The sequence below is a fragment of the Gouania willdenowi genome, chromosome 5 (genome assembly GCF_900634775.1).
Source record: "Gouania willdenowi chromosome 5, fGouWil2.1, whole genome shotgun sequence".
Classification (NCBI taxonomy): domain Eukaryota; kingdom Metazoa; phylum Chordata; class Actinopteri; order Blenniiformes; family Gobiesocidae; genus Gouania; species Gouania willdenowi.
This window is the reverse complement of record NC_041048.1, coordinates 35,398,039-35,420,929: the sequence shown is the minus strand read 5'-3', so window position 1 is coordinate 35,420,929 and position 22,891 is coordinate 35,398,039. Positions and strand designations below refer to the sequence as shown.

The following is a 22,891-nucleotide window of genomic DNA, read 5'->3' as shown; positions in this document are numbered from 1 at the left end:
TAATCACTTCAATGAATGAACTTAAGACGTGCTGTGTGCACATCATTAATACTGTACCCAGCAATGCTTTATGAAAGCTGTTTAATGTACTTATATTCTCTTTGAAGTTTACCAGAAGCCCTGCCAAGCTCTATTTGACCGCCAACTGCAGATCTTAAATCCAAAACCAACCTTGCCTTTGAACTGCTTAAATAATAGACTTCTCCAACCGCTTCATTATAGCATGCTAATTTCCATTATGATTGATGCAACCAAGCTGCTCTTCGTCACGTCACGGGCAAACCTCTGGGAGCTCCGAGCACAGCGGGGGCATGAGGATTTTTTGATGCAAACACTCTCCTTTTCTATGCCCCCGCAATTACTCCCCCTAACCAACTTCCCGTCATCCCCCGCGTCTTATTCTTCCTTCCTTCACTCCCCTAAAACCTCCATTCCTCACGTTCTGCCTCAGTATTCAGCTCACTTGTCCAGGCTTCCTTTCACAAGGTCTCTATTGAAGTCAGGGGGAAAAAGGCTCAGCAGCAGCAGCTGGCCACTCTTTCTCCAGAGCAGGTATAGAAGAGGCTGGGAGCTCTCTGCATGAGCAAGCTCCACTCCTCCCGCTCCATTCAATTCCACTTTGGGCCCGCTATTCACGGCAGCTCTACTTTGTCAGGAGTAAGAGAGCACAGGGGTAAAAAAAAAAAAAAAAAGAGGGCTCAGCCTTTTTTATTCTTTGTACTCCACAGAGCTTTACAAGCCTTCCCAAAGCCTCTGCTAATGAGTTGGCCACAATAATGTCTTGAAGTGGAGAGAAGGACCTGGTCTGAGAAAAACAGGAAAAGAAGAAAAAGGTTTGATTAATGCGGGTTCATTCTCTCCACTGATGGAATGCCGGCCTTGTGTTCATTAGCCTCCAGGGTGGCTAAGCTCCATAAATGCATTCATGTTGTGGAAGCCTGGTTTGAGATACTTCAACAGAGACTTTGGCAATTAGAGATTTTTATTAAATGTTAAGTGCAAATGCAATGAACCGTGTTTTACAGGATCACGTACATTTGCATGGCACACCGGGGGAACTTTAACATCCACGCAGGAACCAAAAAAAAATGTTTCTTCTAATCCCTTCCTTGTTGGGAGTGAACACACTCTTTGCAGCATTGGTTAACACGTCGTCTAATTGCTGGTTCTCCACAGTTAATGATACACTTAGGATAATGTAATGATGTTGATTGAATTGCTCGTAAACATATACAACTCACACAACGGGGGAGGCCATATGGTTCACCAGTAACCGGGTATCCTGTTACTTCAAATAAATTGAATTTTCCACCTCTGGCCTGTGGTGCCATTGAACATGTTTGAAGGCCTAATTTAATTTCAAGCAGGGAACTGTGCTGATTTAGCCAGCTAATTAAACCACTCAGCAGAGCCCTAAACACTGGGCCTGTGTGTAACAAACCATGAAATGTGACAGGTCAAAGGTACGTCTGGGGATTTTGAATTTCACAGGTTGACTAAAGTCAGTAAGAGTAAGAGATTAGGGGAAACCATCACGTATAAAACCTCAATAAAAGCTTATTGAGTTGACTGGAAATTGCCAATTAAACAGAGACTTGGTTTTAAACATTTAGGATGTAAATAAATACAGTGGCTGTGTTCAAAATGGCACACTCCACACTATACACTACAAACTCAATGAGTATATACAGTTTATTAGAGTGTTTCTCAAATGGGGGTGCGTGATGGCACTACAGGGGATACTTGAGATAGAGAGAGTGGAAAATTAACAAAAGAAAGCATAAAAATATGGGGTTTAAAATGTTTATCATAGCTAAAAAAAATGATAATTATGAAAATGATGATGATGAAATGATCTTGATTAGAACATAAACTAAAATTACAAGAATCAGTCATGCTCCCTAACAGGCGGGAGATAGAAATAAATCAATTCAAGAGGCACTAAATGCTGATTTTTTAAAATGTGTGTTATCACTCAAATATTCCATCATTATGCTTTATAGTTGTTTTTTCACAGTATTCTGAGGAAAATGTTGTAATTGGAAAAAGGGGGTACTGGGATTCAGAAATAAGAGAAAGAGGTACTTGAGCAAAAAAAGTTTGAGAACCACTGGTCTACTATAAGTATGGTTAGGGTGATGACCGATGATGACCATTTCCACTCAAGTATACTTCCAAGTTTCCCAAGATGCATTTCAAACCTACAATGACAAAAACCTTGATTCTCCACATTTGAAAGTTTTGAAATCAGCCAGAAAGTGACTAAGTAGAACATCAACATGTGCTCATTTGATCCATGAAACTTGCGTATACACATTTCATTCAGATATTATGGAGATTTTCGGAGACTTGTCATTGTGCTACTGACAAAATTTCTGGTTAATTTCAAAACAAGAGCCCTGTTTAGAAAAGTGTTAAAAACCTAATGGAAGACAAGAAGAGATGCTTTTGTTTTGAAAAGGGGATTGATTTTTAGCTTGAAGCCGGTCCCAGGATGACATTACATTCCACTCGAAAAGAATCATGGGGTGGTTGAGTATGACTAGTTTGCCCACCGTGCATACTTAAAAATGTCCCGATATAATATGCATCAGTTTATTTCTCGCAATCTTTACATACTATCTAATGTGAATGCACTACACACTAATTTTGATGTCAAACTTAATATGAGTAGTACGTTAGTAAGAAATTTTGAACACGGCTATCGCCTTTACTGCTTACATAATCATACAAACAAAAAGTGATGGCAGACAAAAAGCTGTTTGGCCGCATCAACTTTGCAGCAGCAGCACAGAAATCACCTTTCATGAGGGAAACAAGCACATTCCATTGCTCGGAGAGAACAAAAAGTGTTCCAGGCCATCGCCTCTTTTTTGAAAAATTCTATAGACAAGGCCTGCTAAAACAACCGTACCCGAATACACAAGAGAGTAACCTTTCTCCACCCTGCCTGTCAAAGCCGCTGTAAACCAACAAGCTTGTGGCTGCAGCTTTGTCTTTGCGGGGTGAGGATGTGAGGCAATGTAGACACAAGTAAACACCTGTTGAAAAGACGGGGGAAACAAACTGCCATCTTGGCCCTCATTTCAACATTGCATACCTCCACGACACTGTGGCTTCAAGTGTAAGCACAGCCAACAAGGCAGGAGCTTTTAGCCACGCCCACCTCTTGATGGAACAGGTTAGGGAGGTGGTACGGTTTGTCTCTCATCGCTTGCCATTGGGCTGCCAAGGCAGTCTTTACCTCTGACAGGAACTTGGCACGGAGTAGCTTGATTCACTGTTGTCATTAGGCATTAAACAAACATTGATGAGAACTGTAAATGTTAGCACACTTTCAATGTGGATTGAGAAAACAGAAGAATAGGCAAAGGCGTGGTGTTTGGACACCTGCAGATCACATGGTGGGGTTGAACACTATCGGCCACGCCTTAGCTGAATCTTCTTTGTCTCTTTTATCATCTGCTCGCTGTTGTTCATTTCATGGTTTGAATGGCAGCCATTTTGTATTGTAAATTCCCCTGTAAGGAAAGCCGCCATTGGCTACATCCTAAAAGTGGCTAGAACTTGCTCGATGACGTCTGTAGCTGTGTTTCCATTACAGATTTTCGCAAAATAAAAGCGATATTTCTAAATGTCGACAAATTATAATTGTGCTTCGAACGCATTACCATTGAAGGTTGTTTTTGAGCCTTGTAGCTCCCGCGAAATCTCATCCCGCATGACTTTGCTGCAGGAAGTTCGACGATCCAAACCTCCTTTAAAACTCTGTATTCCTTTGTTGTTTGCTGTTTAATATGGTAGTAATAATTTAAAGTATAATGCGAAGAAATGTTTTGGTCTCCTCATCTGTCTACACATACCGCGCCATATTTACTCGAAGAAAAGTGGTCATGTGACCAAATACGTCATGTGCTGTGACGTGTATTTGTAGAAAAAGTGTTTCCATAGAGCTTTTGCGATACATTTCATTATCGAAACATCTGAAATTCCTCCTCATGAAAGCGTAAAAACGTTTTAGAGATATTTGAGTGTTTTTCTGAAATTCAGGTATTTCCATTACCAGTTTTTAATGCACTATTTAGATTTTGCACATTTCCCCTGGTATTGGAAATGCAGCTATTGCCTCCTTTGCCATGTAACCCACTTAATGCGCACTTATTAACTGCTGTAGCAAAGTGGACTCAGTTCCTGGTAACTTAGATTGAGGAGAGACAAAACAAATAAAGACACTCTTTTTGCTCATTTCTTCATAATTCTGCTCTAAATTAGGTGATAACTATCTCCAAACCCAGAGCGAGTCCTATTCTATCTTCAAGCCATTTCATGGGTTGACATCCATCTTTCTGATCTATTAATCGTGTACACTCCTTTCCGTTCATTGAGGTTGTTGTTGGTTGTTCCAAGGTCTATCAAAACTAGGGGAGATCAGGCCTTCTCTGTAGTTGCTCCAAGACTTTGGAACAGCCTACCCCTCTTTATCAGAACCTCTCCTACAGTTGATACTTTTTAAAACTTGTTTAAAAACCCATTTATATGCTGTGGCTTTTAAACCAGACAGGTTCTGTATTTTTATTTATTTTATCTATTTTTTTTATATAGCAGAGCACTTTGGTCAACACCTGTTATTTTGAAATGTGCTCTATAAATAGAATTGACTGGGCTTGATTTGACTTCTATTTAGTGTCAATAACTCCTTCCATGTTACAGTGCTCCAGACTTGACATGGTTAAAAAAAAAATTGTAGCCATAAATTAGCTATGACATGCGCAGGAAACACTAATTCGTGGCCACAAAATAGGTACAATGTGCTTACAAAAGTAGTTCCTCCCAGTGTCAAAGTGCAAATTTACAATTAAGAGCAACTTCGGGTTCAGTGTCATTCCCAAGAAAACGTCACATTCCAACACATGGACAGGGGTAGGCTTGGGATTAAACCCACAACCTGTGAATTAGAAAACAACCCCTCTACAAATTCAAACAAAAAACTAAGGATACACGATATTAAAGGCATCCAAAGCACGTTTCCATTGGATGTTGCTGCCTGTGATTAAAACTGATGTTTTGGTAAATATTGTCAAATGAAGATCTACTTTTGATAGACAGAAAACAGATAGATTAATTAAAGATATGTGGTGAACACATTGCCAGTTGATCATTGGGCTAACAGCACGCAGCAATGGCCAGCGCTGCATTGACATTTTTAGGCAGGGCTACTGGACAATACACCTACTCACTTTGTTCCTGTTGTTGTTCTTGTTGTTGTTCTTGTTGTTCTTCTTGTTGTTCTTCTTGTTGTTGTGTACACTTGTTAGAATAGCTACTCCTCTGTTATTCGTGAACGGATAGGGCTGAAATTTGATAGGTATAATCTATGGATGTGTACGCATCGACGCTCAGAGCCTGATTTTCGATTTGGGGTCCCAAAAAAAAACAAAAAACAAAAGACGATTTCTCATTTATTTGCAAGTCAAATATTACGACAGTTGGTGGTACCCAATCATTGGCACATACCAATGTATAAATGGGGCCCATTATACTGTACGTGTCAGGTGGGTGCCAGGGGGTCCCATTTTTCAAATGACTACTCCTGCATTAGTTCTCGTTAGATCGGAATGCAGTTTGGTATAAATACTCTATGAATTAATATGATGAGACGCTCTAAGCCCTTTTTTTTTAAAAAAATGGAGCCCGAAAGCAAACCACCCATTTCCGGTAATTTCCAAATTTAGGGGCACATAGTCATGTGATATATCTTTTCAAAGGTAATTCAATGTAGATTACGATTATGCCTCGCACAATTCGATTAGTATCAAATTTGATACCAACCCCCCTTTTTTGGCAATTTCCAGTCGTTTTCTCATTTATTTGTCAAATATTGCAACAGTTGGTGGTACTTGAATCATTGACGCATACCAATATATGAACAGGGCCCATTACTTTGTATGTGCCACAGGGGCGCCCGGGGGCCCCCGGGGGCCCCATTTTTCAAATGACTACTCCTCTGTTAATGCTCGTTGAATTGGGTTGCAATTTGACATGGATATTCTATGAGTGGATGTCAAGAGCCTCTCGTAGACCTTTTTGAAATGGGGGGTGGGATGGGGATCCCTTTTTCCGATAATTACTAAATTTATCTGAACATAGTTGTGTGATTTATCGTTTCAAAGACAGTTAAACGTAGATTACGATTTACGTCGCACAATTTAATTTGTTTTACTCGCGTCATTTGACTGAAATCTCGGGAACGTGGTACGTGCTATTCGGCACGGAGACGTTCTGCGGGCCCGGCCGTAGTTCATCAGAACTTGTTTTTACACTTTAACAAGAAAACACAGCAAGAAAGATGAACACAAAATGATGCCACAAGCACACCATGAAAAGCTCCAAATACACACTATGGTCACATGACAGTGTCAACGTCCACTCAACTCAAACAACATTTTTGGTCTATGTTTAGGCATCAGATGGTAGGTTAACAGTGAAACATTATAAACATTAACACAGGCAAATTATTTGTAGAAACTCACAGAGTAAAAGTATTCAAATAATTGTACAGAATTTAAAAAAAGAAAACTGCCAAGAAGCTGAGTCATCTTAAGGAAGTCTTGCTTCACTATGATATTGTGAAACCACTGCACTTTTGGAGCTTTATTAAAAAATATAGTTAGAAAACCTTTGATAATATATTGTTATCTAAGCCTGTATGTAGTTGTGAATGTGGTTTACGCTTCCAGTTTGCACTAGTTACCATTCTATAATCATTATCTGTGATGTCTTTAATTACTAGTTCAGTGAATTAATGCACAAAAAAAGATTTTGCTTGTATTTGTAGCCCACCCTCATAGCCCTGGCATATGTTATGCTGTTTGAGGTTGCGCTAACAACTGGAGGAAGCTAACGTGTAGCAAAAATAAACAGTGTTTAATATATGAAACCAGGGCAGCAGGGATCGATTATTGTGAGGTTAACAGTATTTAATCACATTCAGAAAAGAAGAAAAGAGTTTGGATTTAGAGAAAGTTTTAAACAGAAGAATAGAACCTCATTAGTTTGATTGGTGCACCATAAACTAGGTTAAATAGACACTGGGTCCTTATAAGGATTGGACAGCAGGCAGATACACCTTCCTATTCAACACTTTTAAAAAAAAGAAAATTAACACCTAACCAGCACAAAGCTGATTAGGCTTTGTGCATTTAATGCAAAACTACCAAATACAATAATATGTGTACTACATGTGTAGTAAACTTTCTTACCTCTTTATCGATAATAAATAACGAAACAAACAAAGAAATAAAAAATATACATTCTGTGAGCTACTTTTTCGTCCATCAATTTAATAACTATCTCTTTATCTAACCCCTCCATCAACATACAGTAATGCTCAAGCCAAATATCTCAACTTTGATCTAAAACATGAATATACTGTTTTGAAGTACAAACTTAAAAATGTTTAAGACGTCCTCAAATACAATACTGAGTGAGAAACATTGAGCTTTCAGGCATTTTAGAGGAAAGATTCGATTTTAAAAGATTATTTGTGAGTATTGGAGCTCATCTTGTCTATGAGGATGTCTAATACTGCAGATTGTTGCTTAATAATTCCACTATCCACATCTGTGTCCATTCTTCCATCCTCTCTACACATTTCCTTCACTTTGTACGAGGCTACGTTCATGTCACATAGCAGGAAGGCCGTTATCATCAGATATGCCCAAACTGTTTCTGCTTCCTATTAACGAAGCATCTCCACAGTCCTGCAACACCCGTTAACCATCCAGTTGGAGTATGAAGACTTGGCTGTGGCTTTCACGCCACTCCATTTTATAGTTGATGAATATCCGCAGCAGATGGTTTGTTATCTTTGAAGATTCCAATAAGCCGAGCATGAGGAATCGCTCCATGCCTGACACCTCTACAGACGTCACGTTGCCCTTCCGGCTAGGCTGATAAACGTGAACAATATATAACTGACTGATTCCACACCCCTGAGATTCACTACTTGCACTTCTTCTTTTGACCAAGCTCTCAAACTCTTCATCGAGGCTTTCAGTCTGTTCCAGCTGTACAAACATCAATATGGACGGTGTTAAAAACATGCACGTGGGAAAAAAAACAGACAAGGCTTCATCTGGTGAAGCCATTATCCTCTTTACAATGTGATCACCTGACAGGCTCACGTCCACTCTTCTCATCAGTCACAACTTCACACAGCAGAGAATGAAGGCACAATGTGTGGTGGTAGCAATTCCTGAATGGGTTGCTGATTGTAAAGTTGCACATTCTGAAACAAACAGCATCTTTTTGCAACATTTAGCAACAAACCATGTTTAAAAAACGTATGTGAATTTTTTAATGTGAAACTGAGATTTACAGCATTATTTGTGATATTTACTTTTCTCGTAAACAATGTTAAATATTCAATCTAAAGCAAAACGTTAAACATTAAATCTAAATCTAAATGTTAAAGCACTCATTCCACCAATTAGCTTTTATTTTGGCACTTCCGATGACTTTGCATATTAGCTAAATATTTAGTTTCATTCGTGACATTTAGAATCAACATTTAAGATTTACATTTAACATTTAGATTTAGATTTATTATTTAATATTTAGATTCAGATTTAGCATTTAACATTTAATATTAAACATTAAACATTTAACATTTACATTAGGATCTAATATTTAACATTTGGAGTCAGATTTAACATTTAGATTTAGATCTAATATTTGATATTTTTAGATGCAGATTTAACATTTAGATATAATATTTAATATTTTGATTTAGATCTAATATTTAACATTTAGATTCAGATTTAACATATAGATTTCTATCTAATATTTAACATTTAGATTTAGATTTAACAATTAGGTTTTACATTGACATATTTTTACAAGAATTTCACAAATATTTCTGTAAATCTGGTAAAGATTAATGTAAAAAAAATCACTACATTTTTTTAAACAGGGTTTGTTGCTAAATGTGCTGTTTATTTCAGCATGTGCAACTTTACAATTGGCATTCAAAACAATCCCACTTTGATTAAAGATTAAAAGGACATTCCATTCCACACTGGTTTGCTCCCAGCTATAACACAATAAACTGTATGTCACAGGTGTGTAAAGTAGCAGACAAAAACTTCAACCTGGTATTTTCGTCTTGCATTAGTAAAGTTATTTGTGCTCTAACTCTTCCAGAGCAGGTCATCCATCAAATAAATCACATTAAAAGACGTGTCAACGGGTCACCTCAAAATAGACACCAAAAGAACCTGTTGCACATGCCCCATCCGCTGAAGACACATCACAATGTACAGCTGAACATGCTTCAGATAGCTGCAGTGGTCGTAGACCCCCAAAGAAGTGTACATAGCTTTGAATTACAGATCAAAGACATTAGAGTGAAAAACAAATCTGTGATTTTTAGGAATTTACTACAGAATAAAATGTGAACATGATAAACACTTGTTTTATTTCACGTATAAACTGTAAATGCAGATTATTTTATACTGTATTGTCATGAAGAACCAAAACAAATTGTATTTTTAATGTCTGTGAATTCTATTAAATGTTCAAAATGTGCCAGTAGACAAGAACAATTAACGATTACCGTGCATGGGAACGTGTACGGTACTTACTGTGGGGGAATAGTGAGGCTGTGTTAATGTTTACTTACTAGCTTCTTGTTTTGGCAAGTTCTCCTAATCTTCCCATATTTTAACAATTAAGTCAGACAGAAAACTCATGATAGTCACTGTCTTTGTTTTAATAATATTATTCTAACTTTATTTAGAATGTCAACAGTTTGTTCAAGGCTTGCATGCAAGCAAGGCAAGCTGTCGAACACAACTAAATACAAAGTGTTAACATTAGTTACGACTAAAGTCTTTACAGGAGATAAACTGTGAATTTAAGCATAGAGAGATTATTTGTATCTTTATATTTCATGTTACATAAGTTAAGTAATACAAAACTACCTTTTGTAATTCAGTGAATATTTAAATAAAAAGATTTAAGGCCTGATATATTGGCTTTTAACTTTTGTTATTACAGATAGCATCACAAATGTCTCTGCTTGCCATAACACAACAACACATCCTCAGTAGCGCAAAACTAACATGCCTCACTATGGTCTAAACCGTGCTCACGCTCCCTTTTAGTGGGTGAACAATCCATGGGTAAATTCTGCTTCACAATGATGGGTAGAGCTGACGTCTAAAGCATAAATCATCATTCTGCATCACAACATCATAGCTACGCATAGTAGTCTGCATCGACTCAGACCCCTATGCCGTAACCTGACGCACGCCTCCACACAAATCTTATGGAAAGTGTATGGTTTATCTTTAAAGGGGCAGTATTATGAAAAAATCACTTTATAATGTTTTTGCTACAGTGATATACATTCCTTTAGCCTCATTCAGAGGGCCAAAGTTAAAAAAGTTATGTTTCCTCCCTCTCTTGTTATTCCACATTTTGTAAAAAGTCAGCTCCAAACGGGCAAGTTGGATTTTTCTCGCCATGTGACGTCACATCGCGGAAAACCAGTGACGTGCCGTGACCACTAGGGTTGGCACGTTGCAAATCGAGACCACCAATGGCAATTTCATATGTTTCTGCTGGCAAGTGTTAATTCAATTCAAATCACTTTTATTTGTATAAAGCAATTTCCAACAAAGTCATCTCAATGTGGTTATCAAAATATAAAATTCATAAGAAAGAAAAAACCCAACAAGATCCACATGAATAAGCATTTAGCCATCTAACAAAATCAACATCGTAAAACACCATTAAAGAAACATAAACAATTATTTAATATAGCCTCCATACTCTCCCAATAAGATATATCTCATGACATGGCAGCACATCTGTTGTTTGTGTTGAAAACACAGAAACATGGAGAAAATGACAACAACAACTCGGAACAGCCTCAGTGAGGAGCATCCACAAAGCCAATCCTTCCTTTTGTACCATTCACTGTGGAAAGTATGAAACATTTTCTTACCTTACCTGTGCTGAAGGTCTGAAAACTCAGGTGTTGGTCTCCTATCTTTTAAAAGCTGTCGTTTTTCCTAAAAAAAAAGTTTCTCTTTCATCTCTGGTGCTGTCATTCTGACTGTAGTGTTATCCCGCCCACTAGTTAGAGAATGTAGCAGCAGCGGTCACATGGCATCAATTCACTAATGTACTGTGAACTTACGTATAGCATTTAGCATAGCAAGGTTACGTCCAAAGGCAGCTCTCGACGCTGCCTTTGGACGTAAATGGTTGTCATCTTGGGGACCTGACTGCGCATGCGCAAACACGTAAAAACACGCAATGGGAATGGAGGCAGAGGAGCAACATGCCTTTGGGAGGGGGTGTGGCCTCCCTCTGCCTTACAGCGGAGTTGGACTGTGCAGCTGTTCCAGGAAATAGCGCTGTTTAGTAATTTGGGCTATGAAACGAACAAAATGCGGACACTTTCAAACTTATAGGTACTGTAGGCTATTGGAAATGGAAAAATAAATAATTTATAATTATATTATAATTAAAACAAAAAATCAAAACATCAATTCACCCTTGGGTAGGCACTGCCTACCTTGCCAACCCTGACGGCACGTCACTGTGGAAAATCCACCTCCTATAAGAATGTGAGCTCCTACCTCACAGGTAAAACAAACACTGTGGTTTAATATATGTTATACTATATTGTCATATACTAAATGTGTTCTCTGCATTTAACCCCTCCCTAGGGGAGCCATGGGCAGCCATGGTGTAGCGCCCAGGGAGCAATTACAATAGGTTCCATTTTTAGTAGTCGTTACTATATCCTCGTATCGCCTTTGAGATAATCTGACGTGTTTGTCACCCAAAGCGATGCAGTGGTTGGACAAAACAGTAGTTTTTCCTCTTGAATGGACTCTTCCTGTAATCAGAGGAGAGGATGACAAGAAAACGATGCATGAGCTCTGATAAGTTTTTGAAACAGCTAAAACAGCTGACTGACTGCGCTGCTGATGTGATAAACACACACTGTGGTGCAGTTTTTTGGCTGAAAACAATAACAAGAGTGAGTGTATAGTGAAAGCAAATCGCTATAGTGATCAGCTGTGGCATGGAGTCTGAGTCTACAGACACGCCCATTCATGCATATGCATGAAGGCCCCAAAACAGCATGTTTTTAGAAGCGTCATTAAACTGACTTTTCAGAGGTTAAAACTCTGAAAAACAGGCGTAATTGAGAAAAGAAACCTCAAACACTATGTTTTTTGGAGATGAGTAAAAAATAGCAAAACACTGGAGCTTTTAGCCTGCTATAGTTTGATATCAATCCTCTAGGACAGTGTTATGTAAAAGTAAATCCATGCACCCTTTATTACAAATTAATTGAACTTGGATATAATGTAGAATACTTAATGCTGCTGTATACAATCAATATAATTTTTCTTTTGAACTGTCACCTCACAGATGGTTCAGAGCGCTGCAGCTTGGGTCTTAACCAGAACAAAGAGGTCAGAACACATTACTCCAGTTTTAAAGTCTTTACACTGGCTCCCAGTCAGCCTCAGAATAGACTTTAAAGTTCTGCTGCTGGTGTATAAATCTGTGAATGGGTTTGGTCCAGAATACATCAGTGAGATGTTAGTCAGGTATGAACCCAGCAAGTCTCTCAGATCTATGGACACAGGTCAGATAGTGGAGCCCAGAGTTCACAACAAACATGGTGATGCTGCTTTTAGTTGTTATGCTGTAAAGAATTGGAACAAACTGCCAGCAGAGCTGAAGTCAGCATCACATGGGAACATTTTTAAATCAAAGTTAAAGGGACTCTTTTTCTCTACTGCGTATCATTGAAAGGGAGATTATTTATCATATTATTGTTGATTCAATGTTTTTAATGCTGATTTTAAATGTTTTTATTGATTTTGAAGCTGTTGAATGTTTTCTGTTGAACTTTTTGATCATGTAAATCACATTGAATTGCCTTGTGTGTGAAATCCGCTATACAAATACATTTGCCTTGCCTTACCTTACACTACAGTGTATCATTTTCAGGGTTATATGAAATGTTGGATATCGTTTCCAAGGTATATTTGATTTAACAGTACACAATTACCCACTGCTGAATGTAACCTAATACACACCCAATTTTAAAGAAATGAGACTGACCTTTGAGATTTTAAGTGTTATTAGGACCGTCATGATTAAAAATAAATGCATATGCTGCTTTAGGATATAATATTATAATAAATAGTGTTTTATCTTCATACCTTCATTACTTGCCTATTTTTGCCTGTTGTACATTTTACTTTGTTGGTAAGTAGTCACGTAGATAATGATATTTCTTCAAGTCATCTCATAATAGGAGTCATAAAACAAACTAAAGATAATATTTGCCTTCCATTATTCAGTTTTCCATTATCGGGGAAGTCATGTTATAACAGGGTCTGGTCTTTTTTACATATTTTTCTTGATTCCGAAAGCTAGAGGCCTCACCTGTAGGCAACTGCTCACCCACAACACACACATGCAATGTGAAACCTTGTGCCTGTTTGCTGGGAAGGGAACAAGAAGCTGTGCTCATCCACTGCCTGCAGTGCTGCAGGTGTGAATATCTGTGTCCTCACTACTGTGATTAATGGCAATGAAACCTGGAAGTTCTCCCAACGCCGAAGCATCACAATAACTCTGACAAAGTCAATCAATATGATCCGTCAGTGCCAAGAGGGGAAAAAAAAACTGTGATGAGAAAACAAGTGTACACACAGCCGAGCAGGCGGAGAGGGACGGGATCAAGTGCAGATTCATCACAGATGTGGAACTTTTTTTTTTTTTTAGACAACCTGCTTCCAACATTTGGGAAGAATTTGGTGCGATCATGTGGTCTTTAGGGGTCACAGGCAAATGGTGAGAAAATGATTGTGGATGATCAAAACACACAGATGCTCTCATGCGTGGGTGTGTTTTCAGCACACAATTGTGCGTGCAATTATACACACCTAGTTGACACACAATTGCAGATGCACATGATCGGACACACCTGCATGAAACATTTGCAGTGTTTTGCACACAGAGTTGTTCTCACAGAAAGTAGAAAAGGACAGGATCCCTTCGTCCAATTACTAAAACAATCCCATTATTCACAACTCGATAAATCACTTCAGTGCATTATTGATTCTGTTAGGCTGTTTGTTGATATAACTGCACTTTAGTCAAGTACAAGTAACCATTTTACAGCATACGGCTAAAGGATGGTGTGATTAATGATGGTTCCAATCTTGGAAATTCCAATATCAACATTTCATAATGTCTTAATATGCTTCTAATCATTTCATTGTAGCTAAATTTACAAAATCGTCATTGCTGGTTTGTTCCTATGAGTCAGGAGTTAGGAAATGTCTCAAAGCTTGGTCATAATGCCTCGTGACGAGAAGGATTCATACTTTCAGGATTTGCTTCTACTTCCTAAACAGTCTTTAAGTTGACTGTGATTGTCTTTCACAGTCTGTTGGCACTTTGACACACAAACTGTGTGTCCAGGCTCTAAAAGCCTGCAGCATTGGTTTTCAATTATAGGGGTACATAACGTCAAGGCGAGGAGCTTACTTTTTCATACAAAAAAAAAAGAAAAAGAGAAGAATAAAAAGAAAAAAAGAAAGAAGAAATACAATAAAAACAAATATTTTAATCCAAGTTTTTCTTTGTTATTTAATCAATATTACCATAAATTTGAAGTGTCATTTCAGATTCCTAGACTTATTTAAATATCAACATCCATAATAAGATCAAAAGTCTCTATATCACAAATGAGCAACTGGTGGCCACATGTCATAAAACAAACTTGTCTAATTTTGTGTCGGCTCTAAAACAAACACATAATGACAAAGAAATACACAAAGCTACAGCAAAAACAAACAAACAAAACTACTTTTTATTTTCTTTTATGACAAAAACGCACAATAAAACTACAAATACACACAAAAATAACAAGGAAATAAAATTGAAAACGACAACACACAAAATTGACTCCAAAAACTCAAAAAGACAACACAATTACACAAAATGACTCATAGAACACTTGAAACAAACACAAAATGAGAGTAAATAAATAAATACAATTACAACAAAGCCATACTAAACCCTATGTAGTACCATGTATTATCATGTATCATTGATCCTGGTCGTTGTTCTAAATGCCGACATGAACTTTGATAATTGGGCCCTCGCATTAGAAAAAACACCCTTTTATGGCCCCCCCTACTCAGTAATAAAAGTTGCTCATTCATATCAAAAATAGAACCTTGTTCTTAGAGTTAACATAAAAACATAAATGAAATTATGAGGGTTAGAATATGGCTACTTTGTGCAAAATGTGTTTTTATATGCACACCTTATAGACTTTCTTTGCACAAGGTTACTGCTAAAAAAGAAACAAAAAGTGTATTTAATTACCAAGCAAGAGGAAAAGAGCAAAGCTACAGAAAAGGTTCATCAACACAATAATGGAGGCTATAAAGACAGTTTGCATTTGCGTGAAGAGACTGAAGTTCATTTGAGCTTTTATTGGTAACACACAGAGCTTTGTGTATTCTATATCACATTATAAACAGATAATAACACTTTTCAGTAACTTCTGTACTAGATATAAAAAAATATAAAGCAGCACACACAAAATTTCTTAATGAAAAATGCAGTGACGGTGAATTATTTGCAGTCTGTGACAAACTAAACGATTTGTCATTATAGGTTGTCATAAAGACATTTAACAGCTAGGACTTTATAGAAAATAGACTAAAACAGACGTTAGACAGACATTTATACCTGAAATCTGTGACAGACAGACAAAAGACTAACCCATATAATCTTAAGATCACAAGTAAAATATGATTTATATTACAATATAGCAGGGGTGTCAAATTCATTGTAGTTCGGGAGGCTAATATTGACCAGTTTGATCCCAAGTAGGCTCCAGAAAATGAAAAATTTTCAACATTAATGTGCCTAAGTTTGCACTATGTAAGACAATATCCAAGCAATAAGTGACAGATGCACTTACTGCAGGAGCTTGGCTTAAATTCCCTAGATTTCTTTTTAATTTGAGAAGAATTTGCATAACAATTTGCAGGAAAATGCATGATTATGGAATAATAAAGAGTTATTTCAACAATTTCAGATTAAAATGACTGGCATTATTTGATATAACCATGGTAAAAATGTTTGCCCTGACAAAGATTGTGAAGTTTTTGAATTTATGTATTTGGAGGGGTTGAGTATTACAGTAAACCTATGCAATGTGAAATGGGAATCCAAAAAGAAGAAGAGCTTTTGTGAGGGGCTGTGCTCAGACTGCAGCAGCTAAGGACAAGCAATATTTCTTTCATAAAATAAAAAAGTTATTACTAAAATAAACAATAAAACCACTCTAAAATAAAAAGAAATCCAAGCATTACGAGATTAAGGTCGGAATATTTCAAGAATAAAGACATAATTTTATGAAACGCGTACATCTTCAGAGTCGCTTTAGTTATGCCCATTTTGGCTCATCAGCTTTAGCGATGATGGACCAAAAGGCCCACTATTTGTGAAACCGAAAGAAGTATAATCTTCTAAATGCAGACAAGATCTGACTTGTAATTCAAGTTTATTCTCATAAAATTACAACTTTATTCTCAAAATATTACTTTAAACTAGAAATAATATGACTTTAATTTCATAAAACGTCTATGTTATTAAGATACAACTTAATTCTCAAAATATTATGACTTTAATCTTGTAGTGCAGAGATTTGCATTTTTATTCTAACGTGGCCCTAATATGCTGTTGTAAAAACTAAATAATATATACATTCAAAAATACAAGAGAGAATCCAAAGAATTCCCACTCATTCCCAAACAAACCCAGTAATCACGCAAAGCATTTCAGATGTCGGTTCTTTAAAACCTTCAATGATGAGGTCAACTGTCATTGTCCAGTTCAATCCCCCAGGAGAGCAGAGGAACCGGGCCTCGTCAGAGCCCGATATTTAACAACGACCTGAAATGTAACAATACCCACATTTTTATGAGAAAAATGTAATAAAACCTGAACTGTAATAACTGGTCAATAATGTAACAAAAGTGATGAGCCAGAAATGGAGTGTAACATTTTTGAATAAAACCCAACTTTTTGTCCCAAATTACATTATGGGACAGGCAATATATTTTTTTTTCCATTATAATGTAATAATTTTATTCCATCACAGAATGAGTCAATTATTTATGGATTTGGTGTATATCATACACAAATGCGTATGCGTATACATTTTTGGTAACTTTTAAAAATATATTGCCTGCCCTATAATGTAAAAAGTGTTTACATTTTGGGCTCAGTATCTTGTTACATTGTTACATTATTGATCAGTGGTAACATTTGGGGTTTTATTTCATTTTAATTTTAAATTACATTTCAGGCTCAGCACTTTTATTACGTAACTGACCAATTATTACATTTTGGGGTTTTATTAATTTTTTTTATTTTTTATTATTGTCACATATCGGTCTCTAACAAGCCTGGACAAACTCAGCAGTGGACTTTGAAAGAAGTTTCCTTCGACATCTCACTTCATTTTTAGTAACCCTGGCTTTAAAATCCCTGCCTGGCCTTACTTGGCCCTGAAATGTATGACTTCCTCTTATTCTATTTTTGTTCACAAGTTAATCTTTGATTTTATATTGACAAAAAAAGTCCTTTGAATTGAACCACGAGGGATTTGAATCTAATTATGTTATTCCGGCTTGTTACAGGGTAATACGGTAAGTGTGTTACTGTCTCTTTAAGAAGCAGTGAGAGTGAGAGACTCCAGTGCGGTTTCACACCCCAGGGTGAGGAACATGGGCGGGGCTAGCAGCCGCTGAGTGACACACTCTCAAGCACTCTCCGGCTCCGTGGTGCGAGGAGAACCCGCAGCGACCAATGAGGTCAAGCCCTCAAATTTGAACAACCAATTAGAGCGCAGCAAAGGGGCGGGACCCGGTGCCATCGCTGTTGTGTTTCCAACGTGGACCTCAGCGCTCGAGCGGCCAGTGAAAGGAAAAGTAACAGCAACGGTGAAAAAAGTCACGGCGGGTAACGCACGGAGAAGGAGGGGGACTTTATTCTGCTATTTATTACATGTTGGAGGCTTTGTGAGCACAGAGAGCACCTGGTGGAGCTGCGAGGATTTGGTTGGTTGGGATTCACCGTGAAGTTGGACGTACCGGGACCGACGGAGCAGCGGCTGCGCTGGGCTTCTGCTTCTTCTTCTTCTGAGGACACCGACACCGACACCATCCCCACCACATCCACCACACTTTGGACTCTTGGATGGACACTTTTCACAACTTTTGTGCACTTTTATTGCGAGTTTAAGCAGGTTGTGCTCCTGCTCTTGCTGCTGTTCTTCCCTGGATTCGCTGTAATTCCCACAGCCAGTGTAATCCAACACTTTTTTGTTTCTGCGTTTTTCAAATATCTCCCGACACAGTTTTCACATAACAAACCTGTGTTCATGTCTCACTTACGTAGGTATTGAATTAAGACGTTTTAAGTCAGGTTATCCAGGTTAATTTGTGAATGGTCCCTGATTTATTCCGCGCCTGACATCGGGGAAGAAAGTTTTTTGGGGGTTATAGAAATGACTTTTTCTGTGACTGAAAACACAAATGCTATTTAAATGTTGATTCTCGTTTTTGTAAACTACATTAAAGGAGCTTTAATGTGACAACAGAAGCTTTTGAATCCCCTCTAAAGTGAGCGTTTTGGACTCCGGGAGCGATCAGTGAAGCTGAGTGATCCTCCGCCGCCGCGCTATTAAAACTGGATACAAAATGGCGGCGCTCCCGGGACGATTCGGACGTGTTTCTTTTTGTATTTTTTATTTAATTCTATCGCTTCAATCATTAAAAAGTCTTGGACTGGGTTCAGAGCTACCCTGTGCCCAGAACTGTACCTGTACGGGGGATTCCGTCGACTGTAGCCACCGGGAGCTGACGTCTGCACCTCTGGACCTTCCAGTCCGGACGGTCTCTCTGTAAGTAAAGCTGATTTATTGACCAATATTTGTGCAGGAAGATGATAGAAAATAAAGCCCATTATCAATCACAATCACAACTCTAACTTTATAACTTTTAGACCCCCCACACTGGACAAAAGCGCTGTGCAGATAAGCTTATTTCCACCCAGGAATCCAGTCAGAGGAGATTTTCAACTTATAAAGATCGCATAATTGTCTTGTATGAAGTGTGTTAAACAGTGGGCTGAGGGCAGCTGTCACTGAGGCTATTTTTAATCTACTCTCAGGGCTTGTGTGTGCAGAAGAAGAAGTGCTGAAACTTTACTTTGCAGGTGATGTCTAATAATACAGGCAGCTTTCCAAGCCCCTCTGTGCAGAATATAAACACTTGTTGCACAGACATTTCATCTTTCCAACTGGAGCTGAGCGATATGGACCAGAACTCACATCTCGATATTTTTTCTCAAAAAAATGCGATACACAATATACATTTCGATATTTTAATTCAAATGAAGTTAAACCAGAAAAAAAAAACAATTCTGGGTTAAATTTGCTGATGCAAAACGCCACACAGGCTCATTTATTAACAAACAGCTGCACAATATGGGCCACGTTTGGCCTTTTCTTTATAAGGGACAGCACGTGTGAGTGAGTTCTGTAGTGTGGCTTGTTTAGGGGAAGGTCTGAGTTACGACGCACTCAGCAATTCATCTAACTGTGCTGTTCATGCCATTTTGAGTAGTAAGGAAAGCAGTGACCCCTAAAACGAGTATTTTAATATAAAATGAGCTATAAAATATGTATATTTATCGATATAGGCCATAGTGTAAAGTCACAAAATGATGGACCATTGTTTTATGAATCTGTAATAACACATTTATTTATTTATCTGATTAATATCCACTGTTATAAGTGGATAAGTATATAGTCATTTTAAAGATGTATAACCTTGTTTTAATAAGAAAAAAATGGGTTAAACGTGACCTAAAAGGGGGTAAAAAGGGATTTTAAAAAGCACAGAAATTGTTTAAAAGTTGTAAATTAGTGGTCAAAAATGGACATAAAAAGTGGCAAAAAGGTTCAAAGTAACAATATTGGCTTAAAAGTGGCAGAAATGGAGGGAGAGGGTGTTTGGGTAATGTCATTTAAAAAGTTGGAACAATGAGTTTAAACTAGGGCTGGACGATATGGACCAAAACTCACACCGCAATATAAATTTCGATATTTTTAATTCAAATGAAGTCAGACCAGACAAAACATGTCTGGGTTAGATTTGCTAAAGCAAAATGCCACACAGGCTCATTTATTAACACACAGCTGCACAATATGGTTCATTTTTGGCTTTTTTTTAACCTATAAAGGACAGCACTTGTGTGTGAGTTCACGTGTTTAGGGGAAGTTCCGGGTTAGGACGCAGTCAGCAATCCATCTAACTTTGCTTTTCATGCTGTTCTGAGAGGTAGAAAAGTGATGAAAATAGGTGAGAATATGGCAAGTTTGGTGTAGTTGCAGAAAAGGAGTAAAAATCCTGACCCCAAGGTTGAGAACCCCTGGTTTCGAAGTGGCAGATCCACCTGCTCAGGGAGAACATGCTAAGTCATTTGTAAAATCAAGGCCTTAGCAGAATCAAACCTGTTTAGAAGTTTTGTCCCTCTGACTTTTTACTCTTATCAAGAGATCAAAAAAAATCATTCTTTGCATCATTTTTTTTAAGTTCAGACAAACACATCTTTTCAAGTCCACAAAAAGACAACAAAGCAACTTAGTAACGCTTGCATGTCTTGGTTTACATCTAAACATCGATATTTAATGCCTGAAATTAGATTATTAATAAAAAACCTTGAGTTTTCTGAAGCATTAAAATGTTTTTAACAAGTTTTTCATCAGCTTTACCAAACAACTAAACCTCTACTATATCCACTCAGATCTATAGGATGTTACGTTTTCAAATGTTTTTACGTTTCTCACTGTGGATTATAAATGGAATTTCTTGTAAATGAATCAGCTCTTACAGGAACTTTGAAACTCTGTCTGCGACTCAAGCTAACGTAGGAAGCCCAACACTTTGATCAAGCATTTTCCTTGTCTTTTAAAGATGAATGACACCATTGTGCATAGGACAACACTGCACTGAACTACACTGAACAGTTTTTAATACCCAATGACAACACGGCATGTAAAAGTGTCTGCTTGGAACACTGCCACAGCGTCCCCTTGCTCCAGGGGTGTCAAACTCATTTTAGTTCAGCAGCCAAATACAAACCAGTTTGATCTCAACTGGGCTGCAGATTATAGGCGGAAAAACAAGTAATTTCAACATGAATGTGCTCAAATTTGCAATTTCATTGACAACATGCAGGCAATAGGTGACAGATATCAATCCCTACAGAATCTTTACTTCCATTTTTTGTTTTTGTGACCAACGTTCCTTTAATTTAGGGACATTTTCTGGAATAATTTGAGAAAAATTGCAGAATTTTGTACAAATTAAGATTTATTATTATTAAGACTGCTATCATGTGATATAAGCACAGGGAAACTTTGAATTTGTGTGTTTAGTGGGTCTGAGAATTACATCTACAACTGAATTAGTTGGTAATTTACATCATGATTCATGTTTTCAGTTCACTGTTATTTTTCTTCTCTGACGTGGGCTGAAGTTGATGCTCAAAAGCAGGGTTGTCAAACTCATTTAAGTTCAGGGCCCAAATACGGAGCAGTTTGATCTTAAGTGGGCATCAGGTTTTATGCAGGAAGTAATTTCAACATTATTGTGCTATAGTTTGCACTTCTACGTACACATAAAATATGTAGGAAACAGACCATATCGAAGCAATAAGTGACAAATATCAGGCCCAACAGGTTGTTCACTTTAAATTTCCTAGATTTTGTGACCAATTTCTGTTTAATTAATGGAAATACTGTCATAATTTGAGGAAAATTGAAAGATTTTGTAGGAATTTTTTATTTTTAGCTGTTTAACATAAAAAATCAGAATCAGAATCAGAATCAGCTTTATTGACCAGGTACAGTTTAGAACAATACAAGGAATTTGACTTGGTAGTTGCAGTGAAAGAAGACACATCAACACACCGGAGCAGCCGTTTGCGGCGCCCACATAATGCATGACTACAATCATGCATTATAAGCACTGGAAAAACTACAAGCACCTGCAAATATTGTTGAGTTTTATTTACACAATTATTCATGTTTTTTCTGTCATTTTAACTTTCTCTTGTGGGCTGAATGGGATGCTCCTAAGGGCTTTATTTGGCCCCCGGGCCACGATTTTGACACGTGATCCACTTGGGATTAAATTCAATGATCCCTGTACGGTCCTGAATGCAGCCTTTTGCAAAACTATTCTCAGGAAATGAACAAGGAAACGTGTGTAGTTTTAGTCCTGAATGTGCTGTCCTGAAGAAGCACATGGTGAAGATCAAGTGCTGTTGATGATCACACATGCAGACACACACTGATCCTCCTGTCCTTAAAGCACAAAGGCGGTCATTTGTTGAGCTAGTGCCGCTGTTCAAACAGCTGCTCTGAAGCTTTTGGGTTTTATGTGACAACAGATCCTGCGTGAGCTCTGAGTCTGCCTCTGTTATCTTGTGCAAACCTTATCAGTCAAGATTTAAGGACCCGCAATCTTGTTGTTTTCAAAGGGTAGCTTTATGGCTTTGGATTATCTTTTAAAACACCTAGGCTGTGCACTAATACACCACCGGAGATAGTCACACTTGGCAAGAAACTCACAGTGAGCCGGTTCTGGTAGTAGTAGTCAGATAAGTAATAGATTATAGCAGTCCAAACAAGACAAGTAGAGGCAATTACATTGACAAACGTAACTCCTGCCAGCCAAATCTGGGCCTTTAG

At 37.7% G+C, this 22,891-nt stretch overlaps 1 protein-coding gene across 2 annotated transcripts in view; it reads left to right on the top strand.

Annotated features, from left to right (window-relative positions):
• Positions 1-17,841: 17,841 nt before the first annotated feature.
• Positions 17,842-22,891, top strand: part of lrig1 (leucine-rich repeats and immunoglobulin-like domains 1) — a 50,925-nt gene continuing 45,875 nt past the window's right edge. The window contains exon 1 of one of the 2 annotated variants that reach the window (XM_028447281.1): positions 17,842-19,033. In XM_028447281.1, the coding sequence (XP_028303082.1) occupies positions 18,831-19,033 (203 nt within the window). In that variant the 5' untranslated portion in view covers positions 17,842-18,830. The remainder of the gene's footprint in view (positions 19,034-22,891) is intronic. The other variant, XM_028447279.1, reaches the window with a different exon arrangement.